This window comes from Oryctolagus cuniculus, chromosome X, assembly GCF_964237555.1.
Source record: "Oryctolagus cuniculus chromosome X, mOryCun1.1, whole genome shotgun sequence".
Taxonomy (NCBI): domain Eukaryota; kingdom Metazoa; phylum Chordata; class Mammalia; order Lagomorpha; family Leporidae; genus Oryctolagus; species Oryctolagus cuniculus.
The window spans coordinates 105,901,675-105,923,321 of NC_091453.1; the positions used below are offsets into that span (position 1 = coordinate 105,901,675).

The 21,647-nt window shown below is 37.3% G+C and overlaps 1 protein-coding gene and 1 non-coding gene across 2 annotated transcripts; one reads left to right on the plus strand and one right to left on the minus strand.

Annotated features, from left to right (window-relative positions):
• Positions 1-272: 272 nt before the first annotated feature.
• ACTRT1 (actin related protein T1) lies at positions 273-1,747 on the minus strand. The gene has a single exon (XM_002720279.4). It carries the CDS (start codon positions 1,504-1,506, stop codon positions 382-384), a length of 1,125 nt encoding a protein of 374 aa, XP_002720325.1. The 5' UTR covers positions 1,507-1,747; the 3' UTR covers positions 273-381.
• Positions 1,748-14,038: 12,291 nt separating this feature from the next.
• LOC127484994 (5S ribosomal RNA) lies at positions 14,039-14,158 on the plus strand. The gene has a single exon (XR_007912202.1). It is a non-coding gene; the product is annotated as a 5S ribosomal RNA (ribosomal RNA).
• The last annotated feature ends 7,489 nt before the right edge of the window (positions 14,159-21,647 follow it).

The window sequence follows — 21,647 nt, forward strand, 5'->3', positions numbered from 1 at the left end:
AGTGTTCTATCAAAACCACTGACACAAATTAAAAAAAAAAATGTATGGACAATGCTGAATCCTGTTTTTGGCGATGAGGCTCAAGCTCATTTTACTATAAACCTTGAAAATAGACACATCTTAATACATAACCCAAGGTTTTCTCAGAGAGGAAAACCAACTAAGAGGACCCCAGGACAAGAAGAGCTGCCTTAGACAATTAAAAGATGCATGACATGAATCAGAAATTATCCTAGTACTACAAAGAATAAACAGAAATCTGAAATTGCAGAACACTTTTTTATTGAGCATTCTGCTGTATGCTGAGACATCATGTCACTTCTTGCAAGTGCTCTGGTAATCTGGCACTTCAAGATGTCTCATGTGTTCAGTCCATGTTCTCTAAAAGCATTTCCTCTGAACCACAGAGGCCCCAAACTCCTCGAATTCTGCAGAGGAGACCCACATCTGCTTGAAAGTGCTCAGAGATGTCATAATGGATGAGCCAATCCACGAAGAGAAACATCTATCAGGAGAAGCAGTGATCTTGATGGGAGTCCCTTTGGAAGCCAGCAGTTCCAGTTCATTCATGAGTCTTTCCTCCAGTCCAGGGAAGAGAGTGGTACCACCACACAGCACAATCTCTGCAAACAGGTTCTTCTGGATGTCAACGTCACACTTCAAGATGCTGCTGGAAACCATTTTTGAGAGCCCGGGGTTGTGTATGCCCAGTTGATCAGGTGTAAAAAGAACCTCAGGCACTTGGGACAGCTGGTCTCCAATGGGAATGACATTCCCATCTGGCAGCTTGTATTTTCTCAGGACCACATCACCTCTCTTGTTCTCTGGCTCTACAGCGACATAACATAGCTTCTCCTTGATGTCATCCACCACGGCTTTGTTCAGGATACAAGGGAAGTTGCACCCATTAGCAAGGAGGAGTCGGGTGAGGTGCTCTGTGATGTCTCTTCCTGCCACGCAGAGCTTGGTGACTGCATGGGGCAGGGTGTAACCCTCAAAGATGGGAACAGTGCAGGTAAGTCCTTCTCCACTGTCGACCACAAGGCCGGTGACACAGGCAGAGGCATAGAGAGCTACCACAGCATGGTTGGCCAGATAGAAACCTGGAACGTTGAACTTCTCAAACATGGTTTCTGCAGTTCTTTCTCGAGTCTCTTTTGGGTTCAAGGAGGGCTCAGTCAGGAGTACAGGCTGTTCACTGGGTTTCACTCCCAGCTCTACTTCAAAAAGATGGTTCCAGAGTTTTTCCATGTCATCCCACCCTGTTACCAGTCCACGCTCAATGGGGTAGTGCAAATATAAAGAATCATTCTTGTCCAGGGCTTCAACTCCAACAAAGTATTTCTTTGGATTGGCTCTTGCAGAAGATATGTTAAATTTAGGATGCCCCACGACTGAGCTGACAATATGACGGGGTCCAATATCTCCAGACAGTCCCACTTTACAGAGGCCTGAACCATTGTCAAAAATCACAGCAGGAATGTCTAACACACGTGAATCAGACATGTCTTTACCTGGTCTTCGAGACTTCACCAAAATGAAGAAAGATCAGTTGGGCCTCTTTAAGAGACAGCAGTTCCCTCTGGTGGTTTGATAATCACAGGATTCTCAAGTTCTCTGGTTGTCACCCAGATGGAGCTGGCAGGCTGTCCCGAAATCCACCAGAACACCCCGTCCTTAACCCATGAATCTTGTCTCCTTTCTGGTGGCTCAATGCCTGCCACAGGCAATTTCAAGGCTGCCTGCCCTGCATGTAACAATCTCACCATAGCAACAGTTGTCCTAGGTAAGCATCAGCGGGGGAGGGGCTGGGTCTCTGCCAACAGAGATCCCTAATTAGTTAGACTTGAGGCAGGGGAAGGCACACCATACATACAGATAGCTTTCATAAACCCATGAATCCCCTGCAGATTCTTAGTTTTAAACAGAATGAAGCTGCCCAGCTATGGGCTTGACCCAGAGAATTGCCTTCTGTTTTTGAGCTGAGCTCCTGTGCATGTAATATCAAAAGTACTCTTTCCTTTGCTAAGTGAAGGAACTAATAAGCCCGAGACACAGATGGAGATGCCCATAATCCTCTCTAAACTGCTTTTGTATTTTCATTCCCTACCCCCCAAGTCTCTTTGCCTTTCAAATAAATACAAATGGAAAAATAAACAAAAAATTCAAAATTGCAAGAAGTGGTTCTGGCTGTTGTAAAGAAATACAATCATCTTTTAGTATATTGATTTTGCATGCAAAATTTTGCTAAACTCTCATAATTACAATCAATTTTATTTTAAAGTATGTCATAATTATCTATGAAAAATTAAAATTGTTTCTTACACCTTTCTTTTGCTTAACCTACAGCAGGAATCATGATAGGAGACATTTTCCTCTGTTTCCTGAAATTAACAAATGCATACATTGGCTTTCTTTTTAAGTGCTAGGGTAGCTGTAGAGAACTTTTTAGAGCTATACATTATCAAGATAAAGAAGTTCTCAAAAAAAGTTATCTGAGTTATCTGCCATTTGTCTGTTGTCAAAAGTTTTGATGGATTAACATTGAATTTTATCAAATAGTATTTGGCAGATTTCATATCAAATTTAACATGTTTCCTTTGTTAATTTACCACAACATATTAATTGAAGTTTTAACTTTAAAATAACCTACCCTTCTGTGATAATCAGTGTAGACACATTGTGCTATGTGTTTCCAATAAATGTATTTGTGGTTTTAAAATATTATAACTAGTATTTCTGCACTCACGTTCATAAAAGAGATACATACTTTTTTCTGTAACTACAGTTGTCAGGATTTGATATCAATTTTACTTATGCAGATTTTAAAAAATAAGTTGTGCAATGTATTTGTTTTCTTTATATTCTAGAATTGATTTATACAATTGGAAGCAATTATTTATGTTTTTAAGAATGAGTGGAAAATTGCCTAGGCCTAGGGATTTTTGGAGAAATGAAAAATCATTTTACTTATTTAATAGATACATTTAAGTACAGTTGTTGCACAAGAAATGAGCATACTTAAATGCTCAATATGAAAAGTTTGACATGTGGAATTACCTACAAATCATTAAACAATGTAAATACATTTCTCAACATCAAGAGTTAGCTCATGCATCATAATCTTTTCTGTCTGCCTCTCCCCTCTTTGCTCAGGCCATCATTAATATGCTTCTGTCACTACAAGTTAATAAGCATGTTTCTGGAATTATACATATGAATATAATTATACAGGATGTGTTCATTTTTATGATGCTTTCACTAAGCCACATTATTTGAGACTTATTCATGTTGTTGCATAATCAATAGTTTTTTTTTTTTAAAGAAAGACAGAGACAGAGAATCTATCTGTTGATTCACTCCCCAAATGCCCACAAAAACCAGGACTTAGCCAGACTGAATCCAGTAGTTGGGAGCTGATCTGAGGTCTACCACATGCGTGGCAGGGATCCAAGCACCTGAACCATTACTACGTCTTCCCACTGTGCTCATTAGCAGGAAGCTAGAATCAGAAGTGCATCTGGGGGAAAAAAAGAGGATCTGGGAGTTGAATACTGGCACTTTTATGGGAGATGCACTTGTATTAAATAGTATCATAACTACTATGCCAAACATCTGTCCCTCAAATAGTTACTTTTCATTACTGAATTGTGTTCCATTTTTATATATTCACCAGTTGACATTTAGATCATTTTCTCTTTTTGGACTATTACCAATAAACTTCCTATGAATATCCATGTGCAAGTCTTTTTGTGGATATATGCTATCACTTTTGTTTGGTAAATATTTGAGTAAAATAACTGGACCATACCTAACTTTATATTTTGTAAGTGACTGCTAAATTATCTGTCACAATGTTTGTGGCATTTTATATTCCCACCACAGTATATGAGAGTTCCCAGGTTCCACATCTTCACAATCAAATGGCATTTACCACATCACTAATGTAAGTTATTCTGAATCTATTTTTCTACCCTGCTCATTAGAAGTGAGTCACTAAAGTAAGCTCATACTTAAGGGGGGTAAATTTAAGCTTTATCTTCAAGACAGGGTGGTGTCTATCATCAATCATTAATCATCCGTCTTCTTTATATTTATCATCTATCTTCTATCATCTATCTATCTATATAACTGTCATATCTAATTAATCTATTTACCTCTATCATCTATCTATCATCTATCACCAACCTATTACATTATTATGAGTTGAATGTGTTCCTTTCCCCCAAATTAATATGTTGAAGTTCTGTCACCCAGTACCTTAAAATGTGATTATATTTTGAGATATGATCTTTAAAGAGGTAATTAAGTTTAAATGAGTGTCCTTTTAGAAAGAGGAGATTAGTACACAGGCAAGTGGGAAGACTGCACGGAAATACAGAGAGGAGAGCTATCTACAAGTCAAGTAGACATGCCTAAGAGGAAACTAGCCCTGCAAAAATGTTGATCATAGAGGTCTAGTTTCCATAATGTGAGGAAGAAAATTTCTGTCGTTTCAACCACCCACTCTGTGGCACTTTGTTATGACAGTCGTAAAAAGCTAATAAAGATTTCCCCTGTAAATATTTGCTTCCTGGGGCTGGCATTGTGGTATAGCAGGTAGAGATGCTGCCTGCCATGCTGGCATCAGATATGGGTATGGGTTCGAGTCCTGGCTGCTCCACTTCAGATCAAGCTCCCTGCTAATGCACCTGGGAAAGAAGCAGAAGATGACCCAAATTCTTAGGGCTCCTGGCACCATCCTTGGCCAAAACCAGCTATCTTAGCCATTTCGGGAATAAAACAGAGGACGGAAAATTCTCTCTGTGTCTCTCTATTTCTTTGTAACTTTTTCAAAAAGATAAGTAAATCTTTTAAAAAAAGATTTGTTTCCTTTATCTATTTTATGTAGTCACTGATATATATTAAAAAACTATAAAATTACCAAAATTGTACTTTATCCTGTGAAACCCTACTAACACACAGCCATGGTAATACTCTCTCCCATTATGAGAGTAAGCAATATTCACCCTTGTGTTCTCAAGAGGTTTCTTAATGATATTTGGGATAGCCAGGATTTGATAATTATTAATTATTAATCTCAATTGATATTATTTTTGTTGGGCTGCTGCTGTTGACATCAAGTAGTATAATCCCTGCAACTTTATTACCCTTCTTCAAAGTTCTTTCATTTATTTTGATTTTTCCATTGGACTGTTAGTTATCTTGAGAGATTCTTTTAATTCTATAGAACAATTCAGGAACAGTATTATTAATAATATTAATTCTGCTGATTGATGTATTTGCCATTTAAAATGTATTATTAACACCCCTAGTGGAAAATAATTTAAATACCCCGTTTACTTTTTGATTGTATAATTCAATTATTTTTAATAAATTTACAAAAATCTGTAATCACCACTAAGATACAATTTTAGAACATGTACAGGTACTTTCGCTTAAATAGAAACTACATTCCCATTTGCAGACACACATCTGGCTCATTCACAATCACAGTAAATCACTAATCTAATTTTGTGCATTTGTATTTTTGGGGCATTTCAGACAAATGGAATTATATAAGATGTTATTTTGTATGTGGCTTCTTTAACTTTCCATAGTATTCTTGAAATCCATTTGTATTGCAAAAAGTATCAATATTTTTGTTCATTTAAATTGCCAAATACTAATTCATTGCGTGAATATACTATGTTTTATATATCCACTCACAATTTCACAAGCATTTACAGTGTTTCTAGTTTTAGGCTATATGAATAGTGCTGATTTGAACATCACTGGGAAAATCATTCTCTGGACATATGTTTTTATTTCCTTCAGGTAGATTCCTAGGAGTTGAGTTGCTGAAAAATATGGTAATTTGATGCTTAACATTTTATAATGATGTCAAACTGTTTTCCAAAGTGGCTGTTATTTTGCCACCAGAAATAAATGAGTATATCAAAATCTCCATATCCATGCCACCACTTGGTATTATCATCGATTTTAAAATAAGATAGATTTTCTGAGAACACATAGCGATAGAAAGAGAGAGGGACAGGAAGAAAGAGAGTGATCTTTCATTTGTTGGTTCACTCCCCAAATGCCTACACCAGCCAGGAATAGGCCAGGACAAAGCCAGGAGTCAGGAACTCCAACCTTGTCTCCAACATGGGAGATAGGGACCCAAGTATTTAGGCCATAATTAAGTGCCTTCCTAAGAACATTAGCAGCAACGTGAACCAGAAGCAAAGCATTTGGAACTTGAACTGACACTTAGACATGGGATGCAGGGTGCACCACAACACATGCCCCTACCATCACCTTTTAAAAATATATCCTTTCCAATATGTTGTAATGGTATGTAATTTTAAGTTTATTTTGCCTTTCTCCAATAACTACTGATGTTCAGCACATTCTAAAGTCTATATTTGTCATCCATGTCTTCTTTATTAAAGAATCTATTCAATATATTGCGTATATTTATATTTTATTCATTATTGTTGAATTAAGAGGTTTTTTTACATATTCTGAACAAAATTGTTTAGGAAATTTATGATTCACAAGTAATTTTTACAAACATGAAGCTTGTTTTCAATTTTCTTTGTCGTATCTACTGAAAAGCAAACTATTTTGAATTTTGATGAGGTGCAAATTATCACTTTTTGATTATATGGATTGTGATTGTGGTATTGAATCAAAATAAAATTGACTTTATCCAAGGTTATAACTCACTAGTCCAGGTGATCAATTTCTGTTCACAACTGATCATAATGATAGGACTAAGAGCCAAAGGGAGCACATAAACAAGACTAGTGTCTGCAAATAATAGCTGATAGAATAAAAAAGGGAGAGAACGATCCAACACGGGAAGCGAGATACACAGCAGACCCATAGAATGGCAGATGTCCTAAATAGCACTCTGGCCTCAGAATCAGCCCTTAAGGCATGCAGATCTGGCTGAAAAGCCCATGAGAGTATTTTAGGCATGGAAAGCCAAGACACTCTGGCAAAAAAAGAAAAAAAAAAAAAACCAAACACCTAAATGAAAGATCTCTGCGAATGAGATCCCAGTGGAAAGAACAGGTCATCAAAGAAGGAGATACCTTTCTCTGAAGGGAGGAGAGAACTTCCACTTTGACTACGACCTTGTCTAAATATGATCAGAATCAGTGAACTCAAAAGGCTTCCATAGCCTTGGCAACTCATAACAAGTGCCTAGGGTGATTACTGATGCCATAAACAAGAGTGTCAATTTGTTAAGTCAACAACAGGAGTCACTGTGCACTTACTCCTCATGTAGGATCTCTGTCCTTAATGTGCTGTACATTGTGATTTAATGCTATAACTAGTACTCAAACAGTATTTTTCACTTTGTGTTTCTATGTTGGTGCAAACTGTTGAAATCTTTACTTAATATATACTAAACTTATCTGTATATAAGGAGAATCGAAAATGAATCTTGATGTGAATGGAAGGGGGGAGGGAGAGGGAAAGGGGAGGGTTGCAGGTGGGAGGAAAGTTATGGGGGGAAGTGATTGTAATCCATAAGCTGTACTTTGGAAATTTATATTCATTAAATAAAAGTTAAAAAAATAAAAAATAAAAATAAGAGTATTTAATATTTTTCTAATATTTTGTAGCTTTAACTCTTACATTTAGGTATCTGATTTATTTTGTATTATTTTAATGTATAGCGTAAGGTATGATTTATTTTTCTGTATGTTGCATATTCAATTGTCAACCTTTTGTTCAATAGGCTATGTTGTCCCCCACTGGATTGCCTTCTTGCCTTTGTCATAAATCAATAGATCATGAATATTGGGATTTTTATCTGTACTGTAAGATCAACTCCTTTGATCTATATAGGTAATCTTATACCTTTTCCATACTGATTAGATTAGTATAGATTCATAGTCTGTTTTGCAACTGGATAGTGACAGCTCTATGCTCATTGCCTCGGGACAGCAGTGAAGATGGCCCAAGTGTTTAGGCACATGTCACCCACATATGAGACCCAGGTGAAGTTCCTGGCTGCTGGCTTTGACCTGGCCCAGTCCTGGCCCTTGCAGCCATCAGGGGATGGAAATGCAAATGGAGAATTTCTCTTTGTCTTTTCACTTCTCTGTGTAATGCTGTATACAAATAAATAAATAAAATTTTAAAAAATAAATTTGCATAATTAAAATATTCTTATTTTGTATTTCTCAAAATTGTTTTGGCCAATCTGAGCTTTTGTTTTCATAAAATCTGAGTTTTTTGCTTTCATAAAATGTTATATGTAGTTTTCCAATTTCTACAAAGAAAAAAAGAAAAAAGGAATTTGAGGTTTTAATACACATTGAGAATGATCTAAAGATTAATGTAGAAAAAATTCCAAAACAATAATGGGTATTTCAACTGGTGAACATGAAATCTCTATTTATTTAGCCCATTTTAAATTTTTCAACAATCTTTTGTAATTTTCAACACATAAGTTTTGAAATCGTTTTAATATATGTATTTTATTTTGACAATTTCTTCACAAACTTATTGTGAAGAAGAGTGTATTAACTTCATTTTGTATCATATCTCTAACATCTAGAAATATAATTAATTTTTGGTATAACAATATAGCTTGTACATATCTGAACTGATTTAGTGTTAGAAGATTTGCTTTATTGGTCTCCTTTAGAGATTTCAAAATTAGTTTTGTCATCTGCAAATAAAAACAGTTTCATTCTTCCTTTCAATTTTAGATGTATTCTCCTTTCACAGTCCTGATAAAACCTACTAAAACCTCCAGTCCAATGAAAATATTAATGGCAAGAACAGATATATCTGCCTGTTCATTATATTCATGGAAAATATGTGTTATTTCATTATGTATGATGATATCTGCAACGATTATAGATAAAGGTGCTTTTGTATCAGGTTGATGAAATCCCCTTCTGCTCCTAGGATGTTGACAGCTTTTATCATAGAGTCATTGAACGCTGCCAAAAGTGTTTTTTCTGTTTCTATTAAGGCATGCTTTTTGTACTTTGTTAATATGAAGAACTACATTAATTTTTGAATGTTAAACTATCCTTTCATTCCTGGGATAAAACAAAATTAGTCTGTGTATAATCTTTTATATATGTTGCTACATTCAATCTGCTATATTTATAACAGCATTATTGAAATATACTTGATATAGAATACAACTTCCTTTTTAAAATTATGAAAATATATATAATTATTCATATATTCAGAGTTGTATCATTCATACCAATATCAATTTTAGAACATTTATTAAACCAACCATCTCCTGGTTCACTCCCCAAATTCCCCAAATGTTCCCATATCTAGGGCCAGGCCAGACCAAAGCCACAAGTCTGGAACTTCATCTGGGTCTTCCACATGGGTGCAGGAGCCCAAAGATTTGGAGTCATCTTTGACTGCCTTCTCAGGTAAATTAGCAGGGAGTTGGTTTGTAAGTGGAACACGGGGACTCAAACTGTTAGGAAACTGGTGCAGTTTTAGCCAGGTGGCTGCATGGCCCAGCTACCTGAGCCAGGCTCCACCCCCTTCCTAATGGGATTCGCTGCTGCTGCTTCCCTGTCCGCCCTTGGGCAAAGTTTTAAAAGGGCCTGTTCCTGAACACGTGCTCTCTTGGTCCTTCTCTCCTGCGCTCTCTTGGCCTCTCTTGGCTCCTCTCCTCCTCTCGTCTCTCTTCTCCCTCCTCTCTGCCTCTCTCTCTTACAGTCTCCTTCTCTTTTTCCTTCACTGCCCCTTCACTCCGGTCTGTAGGGTGTTCCCCCAATAAACCCTTTTCCTTACTCTGGTGTCCGGTGTGTTTTGCAATGGCTAACATTAATATATAACACAAACCAGTGCCCAAATTGGATGTCAGTTTTGCAGGCAAAGGCTTAAATGGTTGTGCCACAGTGCTAGCCCTCTTTTTTATTAGTTTTTTAAACACAGCCAATTTATTAGATTATTTTTCCATTAACCACTGTAATAAAGCATGAATGACCTACTGAAAGCTGTAAACATTTAATATATGCAACTTGAGGGCTTTGGAGATATGTATGTACCCATGAAACTTTCACCATAATCCAGTCCAAAAACATATACTTCATTTCAAGAAGTTTCCTCCTGTCTTTGTTCATTATTATTCATTTGTGATAGCAATACAATAAGATTTACCCTCTTAGAAAAATTTTATGTGTACAATCTAATGTTAATTACATGCATATGTTCTCTAGCACTTATTCCTCTTACGAAACCAAAATTGGACATTTAGACTAATACGTCCCCAATTCTTCCCATCCCTAGGACCTTGGCAACCAACATTATACTCAGCTTCTATTGGTTTGACTCTTTCAGATTCCTCATATCAGTGTAATTGTGATGTATTTGCACTTTTCTGTCTTGCTTGTTTTTCTTAGCATAATATCCTCCTGGTTCATCTATGTTGTTGCATATGTCAGGATATTCTTTTTTTTTTTTTTGAGGCTGGATAATATTCCTTTGTATGTATATATCCCATTTTCTTGTGTATTGGTTGAGGAACACTTCAGTTTCTTCTGTGTCTTGGTTGTTGTGCATAATGCTACAAAGAACATGGCAGTGCAGACATCTCCTTGAGATCCGAATTTCAATTCTTTGGTTATATATATCCAGAGGTGGTACTGTTAAATAATTTTCCAGCTCTACTTTCAATTTTTGGAGGAAGCTCCATACTATTTTGCATAGTGATTGTACCAATGAACATTTCAACAGTGTTCTAGAATTCCCTTTCCTTTTTTCCACATATTGGTCTGTAGTAATACTTTGTTATTGGTATTTTTGAAAACCATTCTAACAGGTGTCAAATGATAGCTTCTTGTGTATTTGATTCGCATTCCATATATAGACTACAAAGAGGCTCCATATCAGATACAAAGTTTACAAGTAATTTTTTTCGTGCATTGTATTTACACTTTCTTGATGGTGTTCTTTGAAGTACAAGTTTTTAATTTTGATGACATCTAATTTATATATTGGTTTTTGCTTTTGTTTTTATTTCATATTTATGTAATCATTATCTACTCAAAGATCATGAGATTTATTACTATTACTTCTAGAATTGTTACAATTTAAACATTTACATTTGAGTCTTTAATGCAATTTGAGTTAGCTTTTTTATATGAGGACATTTCAAAGTTGGTAGGAAATGGAATGAAAATATTCATTTTAATGCAAAAAAATGAAACCTGTGCATAGTTTTCATAATAATGAATGTTCCATGAAACTGTTGAAGACCCCTCATATTTCAGATAAGGGCCCAAGTTCATCCCTTTTTATGTGGATCTATGAATCTCAACCTATAATTCTGGATTATTTAATTTCCTTTAGTAGTTTTAGCATTTTTATTTTATACCTCCATGTTATAAGATTAACAAGAAACAAAAATTTCCCAATTTTGATGAAGAATTGAACTTTTTATCATGTTAGTGACTGTTTCTAAATTAATGCTTTTGCCTTAAAGTCTATTTTATTTGGTATTACTATAGCTGTGGTTACTTTCACTTTTTCAGAAATTTCTGGTATATGTTTGATTGTAACCTTTTTATTTAAAATTTTATCTTTAACTGGTCACTTTTAAAGAGACTATCAGTGAAATTATGTGTAAAAGAGCAAAAAAAGTACAACAGGGAGACTGCATTGTGGCATCCTGGGCTAAACCTCCACCTGTGACCTGTGACACTGGCATTTCATATGGGTGCCGGTTCTAGTCCCAGCTGTTCCTGTACCAGTCTAGATCTCTGCTGTGGCCTGGGAAAGAGGTGTAGGATAGCCCAAGAACTTGGGCCCTTGCACCCACGTGTAAGAGATGGAAAAGGTTCCTGTCTCCTGGCTTCAGATCAGTCCAGCTCCAGCTGTTGCAGCCATTTGGAGAGTGAACCAGCAGATGGAAGACCTTTCTCTTTGTCTCTCCTTCTTTCTTTCTGTAACTCTACCTTTAATAAAATATTTTTTAAAAAGTAAAATGTTTTCCAATGAATCAAGTATATAATCTATTTCTCTTTCTCTCCTCCCTCCAAGATTTATTCTTTATTTGAAAGAGTTCCAGAGAAGAATGCACAGAGAGACATAGAGAGAATCAATCTTCTCATATATAAATAAGATGTGATATTTGTACTTACTTTCTTTCAATTAATTTATTTATTTGAAAGAATTACAGAGAGAGAGAGAGAGAGAGAGAGAGAGAGAGAGGCACAGACAGAGCTAGAGACAGAGAAAGCTCCCATCTGCTGGTTCACTCCTCAAATGCTCACAATGGCCATGGCTGGGCCAGGCTGAAGTCAGGAGTCTGGAACTCCATCTGAATCTCCCATGTGGGTGGCAAGGGGCCAAGTAACTTGGACCATCTTCCTCTGCTTTCCCAGGCACATCAGCAGTGAGCTGGATCAGAAGTGGCGTAGCCAGAACTGGAGTTCATATTGGGTACAGCTGCACCACACTGCCAGCCCTTATACTACATTTCCAATTTCTGCCATAACTGATACTCTTTGCATAATTTTTATATTATCTTTACATTTGTTTTTTATGTTTTCAGTGCTTTTTATCCAATTATTTGAGGTTATTAGATTTTACCAATGTACTTATTTTTTCATTCCTATTTTTGAATTATATCTCTCATTTCAATAATTATGCCATATATATCATGCACATATAGCTCACAATAGTGTAAAATAATCACTACCTTTACATCTTTCACATATGATCAATTAATTACATATATTTTAATCCATCTTAAAAATACACACAATATTATTATTGTTTTATATAGTCATTTGTTTAGTTTTACTCGTCTATTTACTCTAGTTTTTACCCTCAATGTTCCTTCTTATATTTGAAATATGTAAGCTGAAATTCTGTTCCTTTTCCCTTATTTTATCCCTTAACTCTTTTATCTTTAAAGAGTTTAACTGCTAAAGCTTGGTGGATTTTTGTTTGTTTTTCTATTTGCAAGATAGTTTACAATTTTCTGTTGACAATGATTTTCTTGCCCCATTTTCAATACATCCCTTGGTTCTTAATGTTGCTGTTGGACAGCTAATATACTATTAATTGTTCTTTTCTACATAATCTGTAATTTCTCTCTAGGCATTTTCAAGACTTCTTTTTTTTTAAACTTTTATTTAATGAATATAAATTTCCAAAGCACAGCTTATGGATTACAATGGCTTCCCCCCCAAAATGTCCCTCCCACCCACAACCCTCCCCTTTCCGACTCCCTCTCCCCTTCCATTCACATCATGATTCATCCTTGTTTCTCTTTATATACAGAAGATCAGTTCAGCATACATCAAGCAAAGATTTCAACAGTTTGCTCCCACACAGAAACATAAAGTGAAAAATACTGTTTGAGTACTAGTTATAGCATTAAATCTCAATGTACAGCACACTAAGGACAAAGATCCTACATGAGGAGTAAGTGCACAGTGACCCCTATTGTTGACTTAACAAATTGACACTCTTGTTTATGGCCTCAGTAATCACCCTAGGCTCTTGTCATGAGCTGCCAAGGCTATGGAAGCCTTTTGAGTTCACCGACTCTGATCATATTTAGACAAGGCCATGGTCAAAGTGGAAGTTCTCTCCTCCCTTCAGAGAAAGGTATCTCCTTCTTTGATGGCCCGTTCTTTCCACTGGGATCTCACTCGCAAAGATCTTTCATTTAGGCCTTTTTTTTTTTCCAGAGTGTCTTGGCTTTCCATGCCTGAAATAGTCTCATGGGCTTTTCAGCCAGATCCGCATGCCTTAAGGGCTGATTCTGAGGCCAGAGTGCTATTTAGGACATCTGCCATTCTATGGGTCTGCTGTGTATCTCACTTCCCATGTTGGATCATTCTCTCCCTTTTTTATTCTATCAGCTAGTATTTGCAGACACTATTCTTGTTTATGTGATCCCTTTGGTTCTTAGTCCTATCATTGTGATCAGTTGTGAACAGAAATTGATCACTGGGACTAGTGAGATGGCATTGGTACATGCCACCTCGATGGGATTGAATTCGAATCCCCTGGTATGTTTCTAACTCTACCGTTTGAGGTAAGTAGGCCATACCACCCTGAACGCACCCGATCTCGTCTGATCTCGGAAGCTAAGCAGGGTCGGGCCTGGTTAGTACTTGGATGGGAGACCGCCTGGGAATACCGGGTGCTGTAGGCTTAAAAGTCTACGGCCATACCACCCTGAATGCGCCCGATCTCGTCTGTTTTGCAAATTTTAAAAATTGTCTTTTAACATCTCTTGCTGCATTCTGGACAACATCTTTACATTTATCTTTTAGTTCATTAAGTCTTTCTAATAGTATACACTTGTTCTTAAACTTATCCATTTCATGGAAAATGGTACTAAAATTGTATTTTTTACTACAAAAGTGAAATTTATGTATAATTTCTTGGTAACACACTATTCAATGAACTTTCTGAAGGACTCTCATATCAATGGAGTCATACAGTATTTGTCATTAAGGACACACTTTACTTCACATAGAATATGGCCTTAAAGTTCATCAATGCTGTAGCATGTGATACAATTTTGCCCCCTTAAAATGCTAAATAATATTTGATTTTATATATATATATATATATATATATATATTGCAGTTCAGTTATCCTTTTAATCTGTCAGTGGAGAGTTGGGTTGATTCTACATTTTGGCTATTGTAAATAATGCTGCTATGAAAAGGGAATAGATGGATCTGTTTGAGTTCCTGCCTTAATCATGCAGGGAATATACACAAAAGTAGAATTATGGGATCCCATGATAATCTACATTTCTATTTTTGAGGAATTAAGATACCATTCTTTACAGTGTCTGTACCAAATTATATTTTGCACCACTAATGCACCATAGTTCCCATGTCTCCATATCTTTGTCAGCATATGTTATTTTGTTTTCCTGAGTTGCTAAGACTATGGAAGCCTCTTGAGTTCACCAACTCTGATCTTATTTAGACATGGTCATGATCAAAGTGGAAGTTCTCTCCTCCCTTCAGAGAAAGGTACCTCCTTCTTTGATGGATCTTTCTGCTGGGATCTCACTCACAGATCTTTCATTTAGGTTGTTTTTGTTGTTGTTGTTGTTGTGTTTTTTGTTTTTTTTTTTTTTTTTTTTTTTTTTTTTTTTTTTTTTTTTTTTTTTTTTTTGCCAGAGTGTCTTGGCTTTCCATGCCTGAAATACTCTCATGGGCTTTTTAGCCAGATCCGCATGCCTTAAGGGCTGATTCTGAGGCCAGAGTGCTGTTTAGGACATCTGCCATTCTATGAGTCTGCTGTGTATCCCGCTTCCCATGTTGGATATTTTACTCCCTTTTTTATTCTATCAGTTAGTATTAGCAGACACTAGTCTTTTTATGTGATCCCTTTGACTCTTAATCCTTTCATTATGATCAATTATGAACTGAAACTAATCACTTTGACTAGTGAGATGGCATTGGTACATGAAACCTTGAAGGGATTGAATTGGAATCCACTGGCATATGTCTAAGTCTACCTTTTGGGGCAAGTCTGAGTGAGCATGTGCCAAACTGTACATCTCCTCCCTCTCTTACTCCCACCCTTATATTTAACAGGGATCACTTTTCAGTTAAATTTCAACACCTAGGAATAATTGTGTATAATTAAAGAGTTCAACCAATAGTGTTAAGTAGAACAAAAATATACTAAAAGGGATAAAGTATTAAGCTGTTCCTTGAAAATCAGGACAAGGGCTGATCAAGTCACTGTTTCTCATAGTGTCCATTTCACTACAATAATTTTCCTTATTGGTGCTTGTTTCGTTGTCACCAATCAGGGAGAACAAATGATATTTGTCCCTTTGGGAATTGCTTAATTCAATCAGCATGATGTGTTCCAAATTCCTCCATTTTGTTGCAAATGGCAGGATTTCATTGTTTCTTACTGTATAGTATTCTGTAGAGTACATATCCCATAATTTCTTTATCCAGTTTTCTGTTGGTGGGCATTTAGGTTGAATCCAGGTCTTAGCTATTGTGAATTGAGCTGTAATAAACATTAAGGTGCAGACAGCTCTTTTATTTGCCAATTTAATTTCCTTTGGTTAAATTCCAAGGAGTGGTATGGCTGGGTTGAATGGTAGGGTTATGTTCAGGATTCAGAGGAATCTCCAGACTGACTTCCATAGTGGCTTGACCAGTTTGCATTCCCACCAACAGTGGGTTAGTGTCCCTTTTTCCCCACATCCTCACCAGCATCTGTTGTTGGTAGATTTCTGTATGTGAGCCATTCTACCAGGGGTGAGGTGAAACCTCATTGTGGTTTTGATTTGCATTTCCCTGATTGCTAGGGATCTTGAAAATTTTTTCATGTGTCTGTTGGCCATTTGGATTTCCTCTTTTGAAAAATGTCTATTGAGATCCTTTGCCCATCTCTTCTTAAGTGGGTTGTTCATTTTGTTATTGTGGAGTTTCTTGATCTCTTGGTAGATTCTGGTTATTAACACTTTATCAGTTGCATAGTTTGTAAATATTTTTTCCCCTTCTGTTGTTTGCCTCTTCACATTCCTGACTGTTTCTTTTGCAGTACAGAAACTTCTCAATTTGATGCAATCCCAATTGTTAATTTTGGCTTTGACTGCCTGTGCCTCTGGGGTCTATTCCAAGAAGTCTTTCTCTGTGCCTATATCTTGCAGGGTTTCTCCAATGTTCTCTAATAATTTGATGGTGTCACTTCATAGATTTAGATCTTTAATCCATGTTGAATGGATTTTTGTGTAACGTATAAAGTAGGGGTCTTGCTTCATGCTTCTGCAAGTGGAAATCCAGTTTTCCTAGCACCATTTGTTGAATAGACTGTCCTTGCTCCAGGAATTGGTTTTAGATCCTTGATCAAATATAAGTTGGCTGTATGTGTTTGGATTGAATTCTGGTGTCTCTATTCTGTTCCATTGGTTTATTCACCTGTTGCTGTACCATACCATGCTGTTTTGATTGCAACTGCCCTGTAGTATGTCCTGAAATCTGGTATTGTGATGCCTCCAGTTTTGCTTCTGTGATACAAGTTTGCTTTAGCTATTCAAGATCTCCTTTGCCTCCATATGAATTTCAGCATCATTTTTTTCCCGATCTGAGAAGAATGTCTTTGGTATTTTGATTGGTATCGCATTGAATCTATAATTTGGGAGAAAGACATTTTGATGATATTGATTCTTCCAATCCATGAGCATGGAAGATTTTTCCATTTCTTGGTATCCTCTTCTATTTCTTTCTTTAAGGTTTTGTAATTCTCATTGTAGAGATCTTTAATATCCTTGGGTAATTTTGTTCCTAGGTATTTGATTGTTTTTGTAGCTGTTGTGAATGGGATTGATCTTAGCAGTTCTTTCTCAGCCATGGCACTGCCTGTGTATACAAAGGCTGTTGATTTTTGTGCATTGATTTTATATCCTGCTACTTTGCCAAACTCTTCTATGAGTTCCAATAGTCTCTTAGTAGAGTTCTTTGGATCCCCCAAAAAAAGAATCACATCATCTGCAAAGACGGATAGTTTGACTTCTTCCTTTCCAATTTGTATCCCTTTAATTTCTTTTTCTTTCCTAATGGCTCTGGCTAAAACTTCCAGAACTATATTGAATGGCAGTGGTGAGAGTGGGCATCCCTGTCTGGTACCAGATTTCAGTGGAAATGCTTCCAACCTTTCCCCATTCAATATGATGCTGGCCATGGGTTTTTCATAAATGCTTTAATTGTATTTGAGGAATGTTCATTCTAAATCCAATTTGCTTAGTGTTTTCATCATGAATGTTGTATTTTCTCTCTTGCACATTTTAGAACCTTTATTTTTCACTGTGATGAGTTTGAGTACAACGTATCATGGTGAGGATCTCTTTTGGTCATGTTTATTGGGGGTTGCATGTGCTTCCTGTACTTGGATGTCTCTGTCCTCCAAACCCGGAAATTTCTCTGCTAGTATCTCACTAAAAAGGCCTTCTAATCATTTCTCTCTCTCTGCCTGCCTTCATGAACTCCTAGAACCTGAATTTTTTTTTTTAAATAGTATCCTGTAGATTCCCAACAATAGTTTTTAGATTTCTAATATCCTCTTCCTTTCTTTGGTTTGACTGTATACTTTCCTGTGCTCTGTCTTCTAAGTCTGATATTCTCTCTTCTATCTCACTGATTCTGTTTTTAAGGCTCTCAAATGTGTTTTTCATTTGTTGTATTGAATTCTTCATTTCATTTTCATTTCTCTTCACTATCACAATTTCATGTTCTACTAAATTCCTCATTTCATTTTGATTCCTCCTTAAGATTTCATTTTCACAAGAGATTTTCTTTCCTGTACAGTATGGATTTCCTTAGTTCCTGCATTTGTTTTTGATAACTTCTAAATGTTCTTAAATTTTTTGAAATTCGTATCCTGCATTTCTTCTATCTCATCATCTTCATAATCTTGTATTGGAGTGTCATGTTCATTTGGGAGTGTCATGTTGTCTTCCTTGTTCTTATTTCCTTGGTTTCTGTGTTTGTTGTTTGGCATTGTAGAGATATTCTTTGGTTTCTTTTTTTTTTTCCTCACTGTGGTGGCTTTTCTCATTATACTATGACTCTAGATTAAGTGAACTGTCTGCTATTGGTGAATCTCTAGAGGCTTGTGGTGGGTGTGGCCAGAAGCTCTGTTTAGTTCCTCAGGGTTAAGGGTCTGCTAAAGGTGACACACCCAGGTTTGGCATGGTACATCTCTCTCTCTCTCTCTCTCTCTCTCTCTCTCTCTCTTTCTCTCTCTTTTATTCAGAAGGGAAGTAATTTCACTCAGCTGAGCTCTTCTCCTTGATTGCAATCAGTGCCTGAGTGCTAGCTCCAGTGGGTATAATATTTGTCTTCTCTGTACCAAGGACCACAGTCCTTAGTGCAGTCCTTAGTGTAAGCTTAGATTCCCTTGCAGTGTCTCCCACTGGGTTGCCAAAGTTACTGAATTTGTGGTGTCAATCTCCCACTGAGACCACTCACGTCTCAGGCACACCGTGAGTTCTCCCACATACACTGAGTTTTTTTTTTTTTTTTTCACTGTCCCAGTTCATAAGCTCCACTCATTCACTAGGTCTTAACCTCATGGTATTTCTCCCCACTAGAGTCAGATTTTTCTGCTTGGCTGAGGGCGGGCACAGCCCTGAGCTGGCTCGGCTGTTACATATGTCCAAAATGGTGCCTGCTGTATTGTTTTCCTCACCTTTGTAAGGTGAGTGGAGGGAGAGAATCATGTCCATACCAGCCCCCCCCCCCAGCCTTGTTTTTATTCTCTCCTCTAGTTAGGCTGGTGAACTTTCCCTATGTGGCTTCAAGCCTCGTTCCCTCTAGGTTCTTCCTGCCACTTTTCTGCCAGTGTCTCAGGCTACTATGATTTATCCTCACCTCCCTTTCCAGCACTGGTGCGTAGACTCAGTGACTGGGGTCCTGAGCCATGGGTGTTCATGCCCTCCACGTAGTTCCACCGTGTCCCACTGGTTCCAGAAGAGTTTCTTCTGCAGTTTGTTCCCTAACTCTTCCCTGGGACTACAGTATCTCCATTTTTATTAAACTATCTTTTCCCGGACTATCAGTGAGCTCCCTCCCTATTCCGCCTTCTTGGAGCTCCTATTTTTTTTCTTAAATAATAACCATTCCAATGAATATGAAGTGATATTTTTAGTTTGTATTACAAACTAAAGAGACTGTCTCACAATGGATCCTGGGCTTCTTTTGTCCCTTATGGTCTATCTGTAACTAATGATTCTGCTATATGTAATTTGCTGCATGTGATTTTGTTCTGTCTCACTGAACTCAAACAAGTTGGAAACCAGGCAGAATGAACCTCCCTTATAGAAATGCTTCAGTGAACAGAGAACAACCTGTCAGAATCATAATTTATTTTTTCGTAATTTTTTTATTTCATATTTATTTCAAAGTCACAGAGAAAAGGAAGGAGGGAAAAAAAGAGATTTTCTACTAATGGCTATGCTGAAGCCAGGAGCCAGGAACACAATCCAGGTCTCTTGCATGGATGGCAGGGACTCAAGTACATGAGCTATTACTAAAAGCTTCCCAAAGGTGCACATTAGCAGGAAGCTGAATTGGAAATGGAGCTGGGCCTCAAACCCACGGATTCCAATACATAACACAGGCATTTCAATCTGTGTTTTTTTTTTTTTTTTTTTGACAGGCAGAGTGGACAGTGAGAGAGAGAGACAGAGAGAAAGGTCTTCCTTTGCCATTGGTTCACCCTCCAATGGCCGCTGCGGCCAGCGCACTGTGGCTGGTGCATCATGCTGATCTGAAGCCAGGAGCCAGGTGCTTCTCCTGGTCTCCCATGTGGGTGCAGGGCCCAAGGACCTGGGCCATCCTCCACTGCACTCCCTGGCCACAGCAGAGAGCTGGCCTGGAAGAGGGACAACTGGGACAGAATCCGGTGCCCTGACCGGGACTAGAACCAGGTGTGCCGACGCAACAGGTAGAGGATTAGCCTATTGAGCCACAGCACCGGCCTCAATCTGTGTCTTAACTGCTGCCAAACATCTGCCTCAGAACTATGGCTTATGGAAGAAGCAAGAGGAGCCATCCTCCCCAATACCTACTCTCAGGTGAAGACATCCACCTGGAGCTGCAAGGGCTAGAAATGCTTATGGGAAAATAAAGGTGAGAAGTGTAACAAAGTTACTCCCCAAGATTTTAATGAATTGTCTACATGGGCTGAGGTACAGAGAAAGAAATATAGAAACAAGGGAATGTCATGGGAAATCTCCTTTCTGTTGGGTACTTAAGTGATGGCTCTTTCACAGGGCCACGGAGCTTTGGAATTGAATACTCAGATGGACTCCGGGGTGCCTAAGAAGGAATGGGAAATGATGTATTCAGAAAGTCCCTGAGAAATCTGACAGGGCATCAATATAGAAAATGTGGTCTTCATGGAAAGGGAATTGTCCCAGACTCCAGAGATGGCATATAGCCACGTTCTTTATCAAAGGAGACTAATATGCACAAAGAGGAACTCAGGCTTCTTAGCTTCTAAGACAAAGGTTTTAGTTTTCAGATTTGTAACACTCTTCAAACTATGGATTATATTCTAAACACATTTCCCTTTTCAACTTATATCTAGATGATCTGAATTTCCATCTTATTAGCTTGCCAGAATCTCCAGTTACATGGCCAGTGAAAAGTATTAAACACCCTTTCCAGTGAATATCCAAATGTCTGGGTAAGTCTTTTTCTTGTTTTATATGTTATAATGTAATTGAAAAGGAGGCATAATGCTGTTAAGTCTCCATTGTTGGCTTTTAAAATCTCTCCTTCAAGTGTGAATGTTAAATTGAATGCCTTAGCCTCATGTGTGCTTACCACTATAAAATATGTTCAAATATACAAATATCTGATGCCAAAGGAGTATCTCCATATGCCCCAGGCTTACTGCTGCCCTCAGCAGAATTTAGCCCCACAGCTAAATTGAAGTCAGTGACTAGTTTTCCAGTAGTCAAATAACAAGTCAGAAAAAGGTTAATAATGGGCTAAATTGCTTTTCTATTTTTTATATACTGGCATAAGTTGAAGGTAGTGTGACTTTCACACTCCCCTTAGCTTTCTTTACTGCAAGAGACTGTTGGTAACAAATATAAACTGTTCAAACTATTTCCTTTTGAAAATGTCTCTGAATTCTTTAACATG

Coding starts and splice junctions, on each gene's coding strand:
- ACTRT1 (XM_002720279.4), bottom strand. CDS start 1,506: ATGTCTGATTCACGTGTGTTAGACATTCCTGCTGTGATTTTTGACAAT.